The sequence below is a fragment of the Bos javanicus genome, chromosome 13 (genome assembly GCF_032452875.1).
Source record: "Bos javanicus breed banteng chromosome 13, ARS-OSU_banteng_1.0, whole genome shotgun sequence".
NCBI lineage: Eukaryota > Metazoa > Chordata > Mammalia > Artiodactyla > Bovidae > Bos > Bos javanicus.
In genome coordinates this window covers 43,490,896-43,505,203 of record NC_083880.1, presented here as the reverse complement: position 1 = coordinate 43,505,203, position 14,308 = coordinate 43,490,896, and the positions used below count along the sequence as shown (strand labels likewise).

Here is a 14,308-nt window from a genome sequence, read left to right as displayed (position 1 = left end):
ACAAATGAGAAGTTGTGTGGGATAAAGTGTAGTTGGCTGCTCTGCCCAACAGCTGTACAGAAACAGGAGAGATTGTGTAGAAATATCTCCTACAGGCCCTGGCCCATTTCTAACAGCTAAATACTCCTGATTTTGTTCACAGGCTCAGCCTCCACTAGACTATCAACTCAAGAATGTCTCATTTTTATTAATATCTATTGATAAAACAATTTCTAGGCAGACAATTAAGTAATTAAGTGATTAAGATTTGCTGCCTTATAGTAAGCAAAATATAATGCTGGATTTGTAAATGGTATTTTTAGCTTACCAAGATAATTGTGCTAAGTTTAAAAAGTAAGTATACATCCTGTAGATTGAAGACTCCTTCTCTTTGTAAATAAAAACTCACATTTGTATAGGAAAGTGCTGCTGCTGCTGCTGCTAAGTCGCTTCAGTCGTGTCCGACTCTGTGCAACCCCATAGATGGTAGCCCATCAGGCTCCTCTGTCCATGGGATTCTTCAGGCAAGATCATTGGAGTGGGTTGCCATTTCCTCCTCCAATGCATGAAAGTGAAAAGTCAAAGTGAAGTCGCTCAGTTGTGTCCGACTCCTAGAGACCCCATGGACTGCAGCCCACCAGGCTCCTCCATCCATGGGATTTTCCAGGCAAGAGTACTGGAGTGGGGTGCCATTGCCTTCTCCATAGGAAAGTGCACCAAAGTATTATTAAAATGTTTAGCCACAGCTTATTTTTATTTTTTATCCTTTGCCTTCTATTTCCTAATTTTCTGTAATTTGTATGTATTACCTTAATCATCAGAAAAGTAGAAGTATTCTTACTTTGAAGTCTTTATTGTTTCATAAAGTGTTAAATGTTTTAAAAGGAAAAGCAAGCTTTCAAAATTTCAGAGACTTCATTTAAGCACCTTCACAAAGTATAAAAATCTTCTCCACTGCCCTAGAAGCAAGACATTCTCAAAGAACCATGGTGAGAGCTGAGAGTCAATATTCTTCAGAGAATGGATAATCTGGGTGACCAACACCAATGAAAGAGAAGAAGGATTCATTTCTTAAATCAGCCATGTTGTCATAGAGAACATTGTTCTGTGAATGTGGTCAGGATGGTCTAAAACTCTAAATCTACAAGCAGGTCCCTCCTTCTCCCTTGACAAGCACACCTGCAGATACCTGCTCCATGTGCACATGGCACATGCACGTCCAGTCCCAACATTCACATGTAATCTTCACTCCACAATGATAGGTAGTTTGACTCAGCTTACAATTTATACAACAGCACAAGACATAGGACTAACTGTGGGCATCATTTCAGATACAGGTGGAACTTCTCTCCATAGATGAGGAGAAGAATCACAGTGAACAAATGAACTACTCTTTTTCACACATCCATGGATAAGCAGATACTGAGAACCCCCAAAAATACAGGGTGTCTCCTTTAGGAATTTCTCATCTGTTGAAGAGATACCACGTATACCTCAATAATCGCACAGCAAAAAGTGGGATCATTATTTTCTTACTTTCAGTTCAGTTCAGTCACTCAGTTGTGTCCAACTCTTTGCAACCCCATGAATTTCAGCACACCATGCCTCTCTGTCCATCACCAATTCCCTGCTTATTTAACTTATATGCAGAGTACATTATGAGAAACGCTTAGCTGGAAGAAGCACAAGCTGGAATCAAGATTGCTGGGAGAAATATCAATAACCTCAGATATGCAGATGACACCACCCTTATGGCAGAGAGTGAAGAGCTAAAAAGCCTCTTGATGAAAGTGAAAGAGGAGAGTGAAGAAGTTGGCTTAAAGCTCAACATTCAGAAAACGAAGATCATGGCATCTGGTCCCATCACTTCATGGGAAATAGATGGGGAAACAGTGGAAACAGTGTCAGACTTTATTTTTCTGGGCTCCAAAATCATGGCAGTTGGTGATTGCAGCCATGAAATTAAAAAACACTTACTCCTTGGAAGGAAAGTTATGACCAACCTAGATAGCATATTCAAAAACAGAGACATTACTTTGCCAACAAAGGTCCGTCTACTCAAGGCTATGGTTTTTCCAGCAGTCATGTATGGATGTCCGAGTTGGACTGTGAAGAAGGCTGAGCGCCGAAGAATTGATGCTTTTGAACTGTGGTGTTGGAGAATACTCTTGAGAGTTCCTTGGACTGCAAGGAGATCCAACCAGTCCATTCTGAAGGAGATCAGTCCTGGGTGTTCATTGGAAGGACTGATGCTGAAGCTGAAGCTCCAATATTTTGGCCACCTCATCCAAAGAGTTGACTCATTGGAAAAGACCCTGATGCTGGGAGGGATCGGGGGCAGGAGGAGAAGGGGATGACAGAGGATGAGATGGCTGGATGGCATCACCGACTCGATGGACATGCGTTTGGGTGAACTCCAGGAGCTGGTGATGGACAGGGAGGCCTGGCGCGCTGTGATTCATGGGGCCCCAAAGAGTCGGAGATGACTGAGCAACTGAACTAAACTAAACTGAACTGAAAGGTGTATGTATCTATTTTCATATTATCTTAGATAATCAGTTCCAGCTGGATTACAGAACCAAATTTAAATGGAAACACGGAAACAATTGATCAGGGGACAATTTCCCTTCCCCTTGACTTGGGCTGACCTGTAACCTGTGGCACTAAACAGTGATATTTCCCAGAAGTGCTGAGCCAGATCTGAGCCCAGATAGAAGAGGATTTTTTCCCCAATCACTGACTTGGGATCACAGCACTGTGCTGAGATGAAGACCAAGTCAGTTGACAACAGTCTAGCCAAACATATATGAAAAACTATTCAGAGAAGCATGCATACTCCTCTAACAGGAGCCACATCCACCTGCTAAAGCAGAACTGCCGAGCTGCTCTGCACTGAACTGCAAATGCATAAGAGAGCCCAACTAAGAGGACAACAGCTTAGTTGAGTGCAGGCTGATTGTCAAACCCCAGAATCAAGAGAAGCATAACTGATCTCTACATTAAATTCTGAAATTGGGGAGTTTTCTGTGCAGCTACACTAAGGGGATAATATCGGTCTCCTACACAGAAGTCTAAATAGAAACAACCTAGCTAAAGTGGACAAAGTCTTGAAGAGGAGCTTCTCAAAGGCAGAAACTCATGGAGATTAAATGTATGAAGATGCAACCTTGTTAGTATTCAGGGAAATACTCTGTTTTCCCCTCTACCATGTTAAATTAAAAGGAGAGCCTTGTGACCTTGAGGAGGGCCCTCACCCAACCACACAAGCCCCCTGACCTCAAGACTCCAGCTTTGTAAATGTGAGAAAGAAATTTCATTTTTTTCTCAGCCAATCTGTGGTATTTTGTTGTAGCAGTCCAAACAGCCTAAAAAATTCACAGTTTCATCAGTTGAGAACAAAGAAAATAAGATGTCATTTGCACAAGGTGACAGAATAAATTGCAGAAGTAACACTGGAAATAAATCTCTGTTATCTGTCCAACCTTGGCTCAGATGGTAAAGAACCTGCCTGCAATGCAGGAGACTCCAGTTCAATCCCTGGGTTGGGAAGATCCCTTGGAGGAGGGCATGGAGACCCACTCTAGTATTCTTGCCTAAAGAATCCCCATGGACAGACCAGCCTGGCAGGCTACAGTCCATGGGGTCGCAAAGAGTCAGACAAGACTGAGCAACTGAGCACACACACTGTCCATCGTTAACCCTCTCCAGCCATGCCACCTTTCCTGTTGCCACATCAGGAGGAGAAAACTACCAGGAATACACACAAGGCATTCATGCACAGGGGAGAACAGGTGACTTGTCTTGACTCAAGGAAAGTCTTGAGAGATGGACAAAGAATGACCCTCGTGAAGGATATTCCATAGGAGCCCTCTGCCCACAGCCCCACTCATCATCACCTGTATGTTCTCTTTGATCCACTTCTTGTTGAAACTCTTGATCAGAACCACAACCCCACGTTGTATCTGGTAGTGAAGGGCAACCAGAGCTGGGGTCTGCTTGTTCTTTTTGGCAATGGCACAAAGAACCAGGTCCTCCAAGACAACCAGGTGGTTCTTATTCATGCTGGAAAGAAATTCAGAAATGCTGAGGAGCTGAGACTAAATTCTCAGTTTCTAAGGAGGCTTCTCAAACAGACCAATTAGGTCCACTCTAGACCAGTGCTTCTCAAAGTGTGCTCCAGAGACCAACATCATCAGTATGACTGGGGATCTTGTTAGAAATACAAATTCCATGACTTAGTTGAAGACAAACTGAAGCAGAACCTCAACTGGGTCACCTCCCATTCTGTGTTTACAAAGTTCCACATGTAATTCAGATTCATGATTGAGTTGAGACCAGGACTGCCAAACTCGTGGAATTTTTTATTTACTTCTCAGTTATTGTTTTCTTTGATAATCAAGACCATGAGTAGAGAAGGAGAAGAAAAATACCAGGAAATTTTTTAATGTCACTTTTCTAGACTTTGATAAAAACTGAGTAGTCCCAGAATGACAGTCATTTATTTCATCATTATTCTCCTTGAGATGTTTACATAATTGGTTCAAATTGAATTTTTTTTCTAGCATGATAGATCTTGGAGTTACATATTATTGTCCCAATTTTAGACATAAGGTAAGTGAGGTTTGGAATATCTATTTTTAGAAATGTATTCATTAGTTAATAAGCAAAATCATGACATAAGCTTGGGTTTCTGGTCTCAACTGGGAGATTATGTACACTTTTTAATGTAATTGATGAATCTACAAGCAGGAGACCTGGGTTGGATCCCTGAGTCAGAAAGATCCACTGGAGAAGGGAATGGCTACCCACTTCAGTATTCTTGCCTGGAAAATCCCATGGACAGTGGAGTTTGGTGGGCTACAGACTATGAGGTCGCAAAGAGTCAGACACGACAAGCAACTAACTCTTTCACACAAGCTAATACAGTGTAAAGACACTGTCTGGGTGATGAGAAGATAAAAGGGAAGAAATCAGTCCATCCTTCCCCTTTATTCCCCCTGCCTATGAGAGTTATCTCCAGATCACTGAGTACTGTATGATTGAAACCATTTCCTCAAAAACTGAATTTTAGGTAAACACTGTGTTGTCTTCCTTAGGGTTCATTACCATCCTTTTACTCTTTGGGATCCCAGAGCACTATAGGCAACAAGAACAATATCACGGGACTTGCAGAAATCCAACAGTTTACTCTGGTTGAGATAAGGGTGACATTCCACCTGTAGAATGCCAACAGAGAAGAGTGTCAGATTATTCAGGAAAGTAATATTAATAAAACAGAGAAAAGTAAAAGTTTTTAAAAATGCTAAAGGAAAAACTACAACTTAAATATAAACTTGAAATATCAACATCAAGATAAAAATTGAGAGAAGTGTGCTTAAAAGTTAATTTTATGATAGACTTGGATGAGAGAACCATTCCAAGCTTGAGTAGCTCACAAGGTGAGCTCTACATATGAGTAAATGTTTCTGAGTAAATAATGATCAATATTTTATTGATCATTAATATCACCATGAGCCTTTGACTTCAGTCTTTCACCTGGATGACTTTCATAGTCTTCAGCACATTTTCAGTACTGAAGACCCAGAAAAGCTGAAACACTAAGACTAAGGATTCAGCCATCCAAACCCCACACAAATTTTAAACCAATATTATCCGATTTAACTTTCTCTACACTCCATGCCATGTTTCGTGGTCCTCCTTCCTGTCCACAGTTGCCTCCCAGGCACTTTCAACATCCATTTCTGGACACCCTTTAGGCTCAGGTAAACACCACCTTCCTCTAAGTTCTGGGTGACTAGTCTAACCCTTCTTCACCTTCTTTACCTTTCCTCAGTCTCCACCGCAATTTAGTAGGACCCCCTCCCCAGCTTTTCCACCCAGACTTTATCAAACAGGGATACCATTGTGGGTTCTATTCATAGTATTCCATCCATACAGAGGCTCTGCCCTCTAGAATATTCTGTCCACAAAGGTCGGATGAACAGGAGGGGAGGACAGACAGACATCAGGCTCCAGGGCAAGAAGGAGGTTCTGAAGAGCAGGAGGGAGAGGAGCCAAGCTGCTCACCTGGTTGCAGACGGGCTTGTACTTGAGCCCCGGCTTGTTCAGGATCTTCTCCAGCTGCTTGTGGTTGAAGTTGGACACCATGATGGGCTTGGTCAGCCCTGCCTCCTTACACTTCTCCAGGGCCTAGGGAAGAAGGGGGGGGGGGGGTGTGCACAGTCACTTAGAATGGACAATAGAGCAAAAATAAATGTTGAAAAATTATCTGTCAACAGGGTCACCCATCAAGAATTAGCATTGATTATCAAGAGGAAAAATGAAGTTGTGACACAAAAATGACAATTACCATTTCCTCCTTAGAAAAATCCCTAAGAAGACATATTACATAGAAGGAAAGAGATGCCTGTCTTCACTGTCCCATATTCTCCTCCTTTGTTCCTCTCTGTGAGCATTCCAGCAATGGTTTCCTCCCCAAAACCCCAGCATCACAACCCTTAGATTCATGAACTGCTGACTCTGATGGGCCACAGCCCATTCTCACAGGTGGAAGAAATGAAGGAGGTTCCCCCTCTCCTGGCTCCTCCCCTGAATTTCTCCTCCCCAGACTCACCTCCCATGTGCGACAGAGATCCACTGAGTCTAATATAATTTTTCCATTTTCATCTTTTGGAAGCAATTCCTCCCCTGGCTGGAATAGAGGTAGTCATTTTAGAGATGTCACAAAGTAATATCTCTACATTTAGCCTGGCTGCTTGGCACCAGGTAGTAAACCTCCATGAGGTAGGGGTTACAATATTCTGGATACTAGTATTTGCATATATGGAGTTGTAAGCAATGTCTTTAGGAGGGAGGCATATTCTAATCTCTTACACTTTATATATATATATATATATATATATATATACACATATACAGTAATAAATGTTTTTCTAGGTCCTAAAAGGGAATTCCCATGACTTTTGTGGATTTTGTCTGTTCCTTGTATTTGTCTCTTTTGAAATGCTTCTCTTGAGCTGGAAAAGGCAGTAAGTTACGTGACATAATTTCCAGAATAAAACTTTCAATCTTGATGTGATTGGATAATCAGACTTCCTTTTCCATCTGAGCATCAGATGCCCTAGGGCAGGCATGTGAACCATCGAGGCTCTCATTAGGTTGATATGGAATGTGGAAGATCCAGACATGCTCTCAAACGTTCATGACCATGAGCCTTGAGCTGCCCCAAGACCATATTTGCCACCAGTCGAAAATGTCACCAATATTCAGTAAAAATAAAGCAAATCATGAGTAATGTCATGATGTGCATGTGCTAAATTGCTTCAGTCATTTTTGACTCTTTGTGTCCCCATGGAGTGTAGCCCACCAGGCTCCTCTGTCTATGGGATTCTCCAGGCAAGAATACTGGAGTGGGTTGCCAAACTCTCCTCCAGGGGATCTTCCCAATCCAGAGATCAAACCCACATCTCCTGCAGCTCCTGCATTGCAGGCAGATTCTTTACTGATGAGCCACAGGGAAAGCCTCCAATGTCATGATAAGAGATAGAAAAAATAGACATTTCTGAAGAGTACAGCAAATCCTTAAATCTATCCATGAGTTGGACTTCCCATCTACATAATCCTCTAAGCTATTTTGCATAGGATGGCTTGAGTAGATTTCTGTAACTTAAAATCAAGAGTTCTATATAACACAGTTTTTTGTTGTTGTAGTTTCATTGTGGGGTTTGTTTGTTTTTTCCCTCAGGTTTGTGGGATCTTAATTCCCCAAACATGGATTGAACTCCTTCTCAACTCAACTTGCCTCAGCAGTGAAAGCATGGAGTCGTAACTACTGGACTGCCAGGAAACTCCCGTCTACATAATAATACAGCATAATAATACAGTTCTTAAAGTCTAAGTGCAGTCTACAAACTTTGTCATGGAGACAAGCAACAGTGCAGGCAAGGTTTCCCAAGTCCCTATGATGTCTGCTAGTTTTAGCACCCAGATGGGGCACCCACCAAATTTGCTCAACTCGAAAGGATGAAAGGGGATAAGAAATCACATTCGATATAAGATTGTGTCATTGCTCATTATGTCTGCACCAAACTCTTGTTTCATGAAATCCCTAGAGACTCGGGAGTCATATTCAGGACTGTGTGCAGAACCTGCCTATTTCTATTTCCTCAAATATTTGAGGCAGACACTGAGAGATTCTTTAACTCCTTTCTCTGGGAGGCCTGTAACGGATTCAAAGAAAATCAGTAAAAAGATGATAACGAATGATTATTAAGGAGATTCTACTCTAGTGAAACCCTTGCTACAACCTACTAAGACAAATCTTTAATTCAACAATGCATGCAAGTTGATACACATTCTGAAAAAAGAAGTACTATAGAAGTGATTACACAAATTTCCAACCTTCATGGCCACTCGGAAATGAATGAGATAGAGATCAACATAGTCCAGTTGAAGAACTTTCAGTGACTTTTCCAAGGCTGGTCAGATCAAATCTGGTCAAAGGAAAGTGCACCAAAGCTGCAGAGATTAAAGAATGGAAGCTGTGTTAATAATACTTGAGGAAATTTTTTTTGGGGGGGTGGCGGTTGCTTACACATGAATTTTGGAATATTACTTCACTTACCAAGGATTGAATCTGGGCTCATGGCAATAAAGCACTGAGTCTTAACCATTGGACCACCAGGGAATTGCAATACTTTAGGAATGTAACACAGAGAAGGCGATGGCACCCCACTCCAGTATTCTTGCCTAGAAAATCCCATGGACGGAGGAGCCTGGTGGGCTGCAGTCCAGGAGGTCGAAAAGAGTCGGACACGACTGAGTGACTTCACTTTCAATTTTTACTTTCATGCATTGGAGAAGGAAATGGCAACCTACTCCAGTGTTCTTGCCTGGAGAATCCCATGGACAGAGGAGCCTGATGGGCTACCGTCTATGGGGTCGCACAGAGTCGGACACGACTGAAGCGACTTAGCAGCAGCAGCAGCATCAGGAATGTAACAATAAACATGGGTCACCAAACAATTCTTCACCAAACAATGATCTTATTATACAATAGTCACCTGGGCACAATCAGTTGCTCACATGTGCACACACAAAACACACACACAGCACCTTTGAAGTATAGGCAATGTCTTCTGTCTTCACAGTGCCATCTGCAATCTTGCTTTGAATGGCTTGGCCAACCTGCTCTTCATTTTGCTACACACAAGCACAGTCAATATGGCGGAACCCAACCTCTATTTGGTTGCCTCCAGAGCTTCGCTCTTAGGAACATACATGAGCAACAAAGGTAGTACTTACATATTCACATGGGTTAAAAGATTGTTAAAGCACAAGCTTTGATCTTTCCAAGATTCAACTTTTCTTTGGGTAGTTCTGTGTGCGTGTGATGAACCCATGACAGTTTCCTGAATGTTCCTGGTCACCAATTAAAAGGACACCCAGGAACTCATCAACCTCAGGCAATCAGTGGTTGATCAGAGGACGCAAAGGCCACCTCCAGGTTCAATGATTTGCTGTTAGAACCCATGGATAGGATTTATACTGTGAGATGTCTGAAGCAAAATTGACAAAAGGTATAAGATGTATGGTAAAAGCATCAAGAAACAAGGTGAAAACTTCTAGGACTTCTGGCTACCAGTGAAGCCACACAGAATACAATACATATATATGTATGTATGTATATATATATATATTCAAGGTATACAAAGTGATATTGTCATATAAGTGCATGCATGCTAAGTTGCTTCAGTCATGTCCAACTCTTTGCCACCCTATGGCAACCACAGCCCACCAGGCTCCTCTGTTCAAGGGATTCTCCAGGCAAAAATCCAGGAGTGGATGGCCATGCCCTCCTCCAGGGTTCTTCCCAACCCAGGGATTGAACCCTTAACCTTTTATATCTCCTGCACTGGCAGGTAGATTCTTTACAACCAGCACCAGGTGGCACTAGTGGTAAAATAGTGTTAAGTACTGCTTATAATTACCTACTGTTATTGATGATCACAATCAAGCTACCAGGAGATCCATCACCTCACATAGCTAATTTGTGAGGGGGTTTGTGACAACGCTGAAAATCTGCTCTTTTAGCAAATCTCAAGATAGAATCCATTATTATTAACTGGAGTCACCGTGCTGAACATCAGGGGTCAAGACTTCTTCATCTCAAACTGAAGGTCTGTCCCTTTGACCAACATCTTTCCCTTTTTCCCAGCCTTGTCCTCAACTTCTGGTCACCATTCCTCTACTCTCTTCTTCTGTGAGTTTCACTTTTTTAGATTTCACCCATATAGAGATCATGAAGTATTTGTCTTTCTATTTCTGGCTTCTCTCATTTAACTTAATGTTCTCCAGGTTGATCTGTGTGGTTGCAAATGGCAGGATTAACTTTGTTTTTAATGCTGCATAATACTCAATTTCTTTTTATGTGATTCAGAATCTTTCCTGTTTCAAGGAACTAGATAAATGGTCTAACTTCCCTCTGTTGGGTCCTGGTTTTTCTTAAATACTCAGTTATTTGGGACTGTACTGAGGAATGAACCAGTGAGCTTCAGTATAGCTGGTCCCTTCCCTCCCCTCATCCCACTTTGCACTACAAGGAAACAAGCCCTGTCTTCTGTCTTGAAAGGGTCTCTGAATATTTCCTTCTGTTTTATAGATGAAGAAATGAGACACAAAGTTTAATGACCAGTCAGCCCCTTGTCTGGAGAAGGCAATGGCACCCCACTCCAGTACTCTTGCCTGGAAAATCCCATGGATGGAGGAGCCTGGTAGGCTGCAGTCCATGGGGTTGCTAAGAGTTGGATACGACTGAGCGACTTCACTTTCACTTTTCACTTTGATGCATTGGAGAAGGAAATGGCAACCCATTCCAGTGTTTTTGCCTGAAGAATCCCAGGGATGGGGGAGCCTGGTGGGCTGCCATCTACGGGATCGCACAGAGTCGGACACGACTGAAGTGACTTAGCAGTAGCAGTAGCAGCCCCTTGTCACAGCTGCATACTCTAAAGACCAGATGGACAGAAAACTTTCTGACTCCCAGTCTAGAGATTTGTCCACTAGCCCCTCATTTCCAAGCAATGAAAACTATACTTTAATAAAAAGACACAACAAAACCCAAGAATACATTATGAAGCCTGGCCTGTAAGGCTGTAGCTTATCCCCTCAAAAGTCAAGCAGAAACAGAAGTATAGCAAAAAAACACAGCTGCAGTGTGTCTAGCATGGGACCAAGCAGACACTCATAGTAGAAAAGCAATTCTCTCCCATTAGTTTTCAGCCATTTCATCTTCAGGACCTTGTATCTCAAATATTTCTCATGTCTTTTTGGAAGGAGGAAGCAGTTCTGAAACTAATAAAATATACAGAGAAACCTGGCTATTGCAATCCCACTCAGAGAGAAGCAGCTGACAGTCAATGTTCTGGACAGCAGAGTCTCACTGCTTCTGCTAAGCTGGGAAAGAGATGGAAACTGGAGGGGAACCCAGAGGAATCTGCAGGTGAGCACAGCCTCAGACCCTGATGCAGAGTGAAGATTGGATGCTCTCTCCCCTTTCACAAGGCATGGTTCTAGCCTGGTTAGTGGAACCACATGACCCTCCCAGAGTCACACAGGAGCTTAGTGCTTGACAATTCAAGTCCCTTCCAATTATGTTACATGCACTACTATTTATATCTCAACCCCAAACCACCTCTGTTACCTCTTTAGGTACAGCGGTGCCAAATCCCAGGACAGGAATGAAGTGGCTGTCATTTAGCTTCACTCTCTGGCCTTCGGGATCCATTGCCTGTTTCTAATCTGAATAAGTAGACTGATTTTTTCTTCTGCTTTACAGGTTATAAATAACAGGACATTAACACCCCAGTTGACTGTCCAATGTTAGCAGATACATTGGAGGAGGATAAGGATTAAACCAGTGCCCACAGAGTAAGAAGAGAATTGAATCAAGTACAATTGTTTTTTTAATCAGAAAAAACTTTAGTTATGTAATGATAATATCTGCCAAACAATTATTGACCAAACATTACACAGAAACCTCCACATATCAGTCAATTCACTTTTCTAATTATGAAGCCCACTTTTGATCAAACATCAACTGAAACAACTCCTTCATAGTACAGAAAGACACACTAACCACACAATTAAGTGTTAATTATTAAGCATTTTTCAAAATGTAATCTCTTAATAAAGAATCAAAATGTGAAACAAACCAAATTTGCCTTTTTAAATTTTCCAGCAGCAATATTATTTTGCTTTACACACCTATGGTGGTGGAGGTATAATCAGTAAGTCATGTCTGACTCTTTTAAAACCCCATGGACTGTACCCAGCCCGGCTCCACAGTCCATGAAATTTCCTGGTTAGAATACCGGAGTGGGTTGTCATTTCCTACAACACAGTATCTTCCTGATCCAGATATCCAACCCAAGTCTCTTGTTTCACTTACATTGGCAGGCGAATTCTTACCACTGGGCCACCTGAGAAACCCTTACAGACATGACTAGGGTGAAATTCTGAAAAGGGTACCAAAACCAGACATTTTGGCAAAGTGTTTATTAGTGTTAATCATTAATAATTTGTGGGTACCATGTGCAGGTTCAAACTGACTCTTGAGTGTTTATACCTTGTCCTAAGTTACATAACTTTTTAGAGTACTCTTATTATGTAATCATTATATATTTTACATAGTTTATTATTGTGCTAAACATTATTCATAAAAGAAAAACCTATAAACAACTGAAATTGCAACAAATTTGGGAAGAGTAAGAGAAATCATGATGCACTGGTACAAGTGGATGTTGTGACGGAAAATTCAATTGAACACATAGAGTGATGTCAGCAAAATAGTGAGCTAGGAGGAGTGAAGTCTCCCTTGGAAAGGGAAGTATGGAAAGAGAAAGCACCTGAAAAATGTCATAGGAGTTCTGGGAAAGAGTCAAACAAACATCTACAACAACAAAGTGAACACACAACTAGGGAAGATCCAGAAGACTGGAAGGATATTTCTGTGTGTTTTTCTTTTCACACTCATCTCTCCCCTGACTTGAACAGAGCCACCTTGATCCGTAAAATGCAGCGGCTTAGCACCCTGCTACTTCCCTCAAAGCAGACTCGTCACAGAAATCCTAACCTGCAATATTCTCCCCTACTTGGTGCTTGCCTGGAAACTGGTGTCCATTTCACTTATTTCTGAGCTTGAACTGAAGAGCAGCTGGAGTGGCTCGTTACAGCTACAGGGGGACTAGATATATATGGGGCCGGGGTCAGGGAGTAAGGGTGGAGACACATACAAGACCATGTAAAACTCTGATAGAACTAGGGTATGGATTTGGGGAATAGTAAGGAATTCTTATGGGCAGAAAGTGAAAAAGAACTAAAGAGCCTCTTGATGAAAGTGAAAGAGGAAAGTGAAAATGTTGGCTTAAAGCTCAACATTCAGAAAACAAAGATCACGGCATCCGGTCCCATCACTTCACGGCAAATAGATGGGGAAACAGTGGAAACAGTGGCTGATTTTATTTTGGGGGGCTCCAAAATCACTGCAGATGGTGACTGCAGCCATGAAATTAAAAGACGCTTACTACCTGGACTCCTTGAAAAGAAAGTTATGGCCAACCCAGACAGCATATTAAAAAGCAGAGACTTTGCTTTGTCAACAAAGGTCCGTCTAGTCAGGGCTATGGTTTTTCCAGTAGTCATGTATGGATGTGAAAGTTGGACTATAAAGAAAGCTGAGTGCCGAAGAATTGATATTTTTGAACTGTGGTGTTGGAGAAGAGTCTTGAGAGTCCCCTGGATGCAAAGAAATCCAACCAGTCCATCTTAAAAGAGATCAGTCCTGGGTGTTCATTGGAATGACTGATGTTGAAGCTGAAACTTTGGTGACCTGATGTGAAGAGGTGGCTCATTGGAAAAGACCATGATGCCAGGAAAGCCTGGGAGCAGGAGCAGAAGGTGATGACAGAGGATGAGATGGTTGGCAGAGGATGAGATGGTTGGATGGCACCACCAACTCAATGGACATGAGTTTGGGTAAACTCTAGGAGCTGGTGATGGACAGGATGGCCTGGAGTGCTGCGTTTCATGGGGTCACAAAGAGTCAGACATGACTGAGCAACTGAACTGAACTGAACTGAAGGCATTCAAAAACAATGATAAATTCCCCAGAATCAGAAAGGCTCTCATGGGTCAGGTAAGTTGTTGACTCAGAAATGAACTGAGTTTCCCTTAGTTTCCTGTTGGGCTGATTCCATGACCAGACACATGCCATGCCAGCTAGTGAAGGACAATCAGGATGTGGTACAAATCTGCAAACAGTGGGTGTCCT

The 14,308-nt window shown here is 42.1% G+C and overlaps 1 protein-coding gene across 1 annotated transcript in view; it reads right to left on the bottom strand.

The window, feature by feature from the left end:
• Positions 1 to 367: 367 nt before the first annotated feature.
• The window catches only part of LOC133259249 (dihydrodiol dehydrogenase 3-like), a 31,398-nt gene continuing 17,457 nt past the window's right edge, over positions 368 to 14,308 (bottom strand). Inside the window, exons 2-5 of the mRNA XM_061436493.1 lie at positions 8,380 to 8,496; positions 6,593 to 6,670; positions 6,046 to 6,168; positions 368 to 5,195 (exon numbers count right to left, since the gene is read on the bottom strand). Coding sequence (XP_061292477.1) covers positions 5,082 to 5,195; positions 6,046 to 6,168; positions 6,593 to 6,670; positions 8,380 to 8,385 — 321 coding nt within the window. The 5' untranslated portion in view covers positions 8,386 to 8,496 and the 3' untranslated portion in view covers positions 368 to 5,081. The remainder of the gene's footprint in view (positions 5,196 to 6,045; positions 6,169 to 6,592; positions 6,671 to 8,379; positions 8,497 to 14,308) is intronic.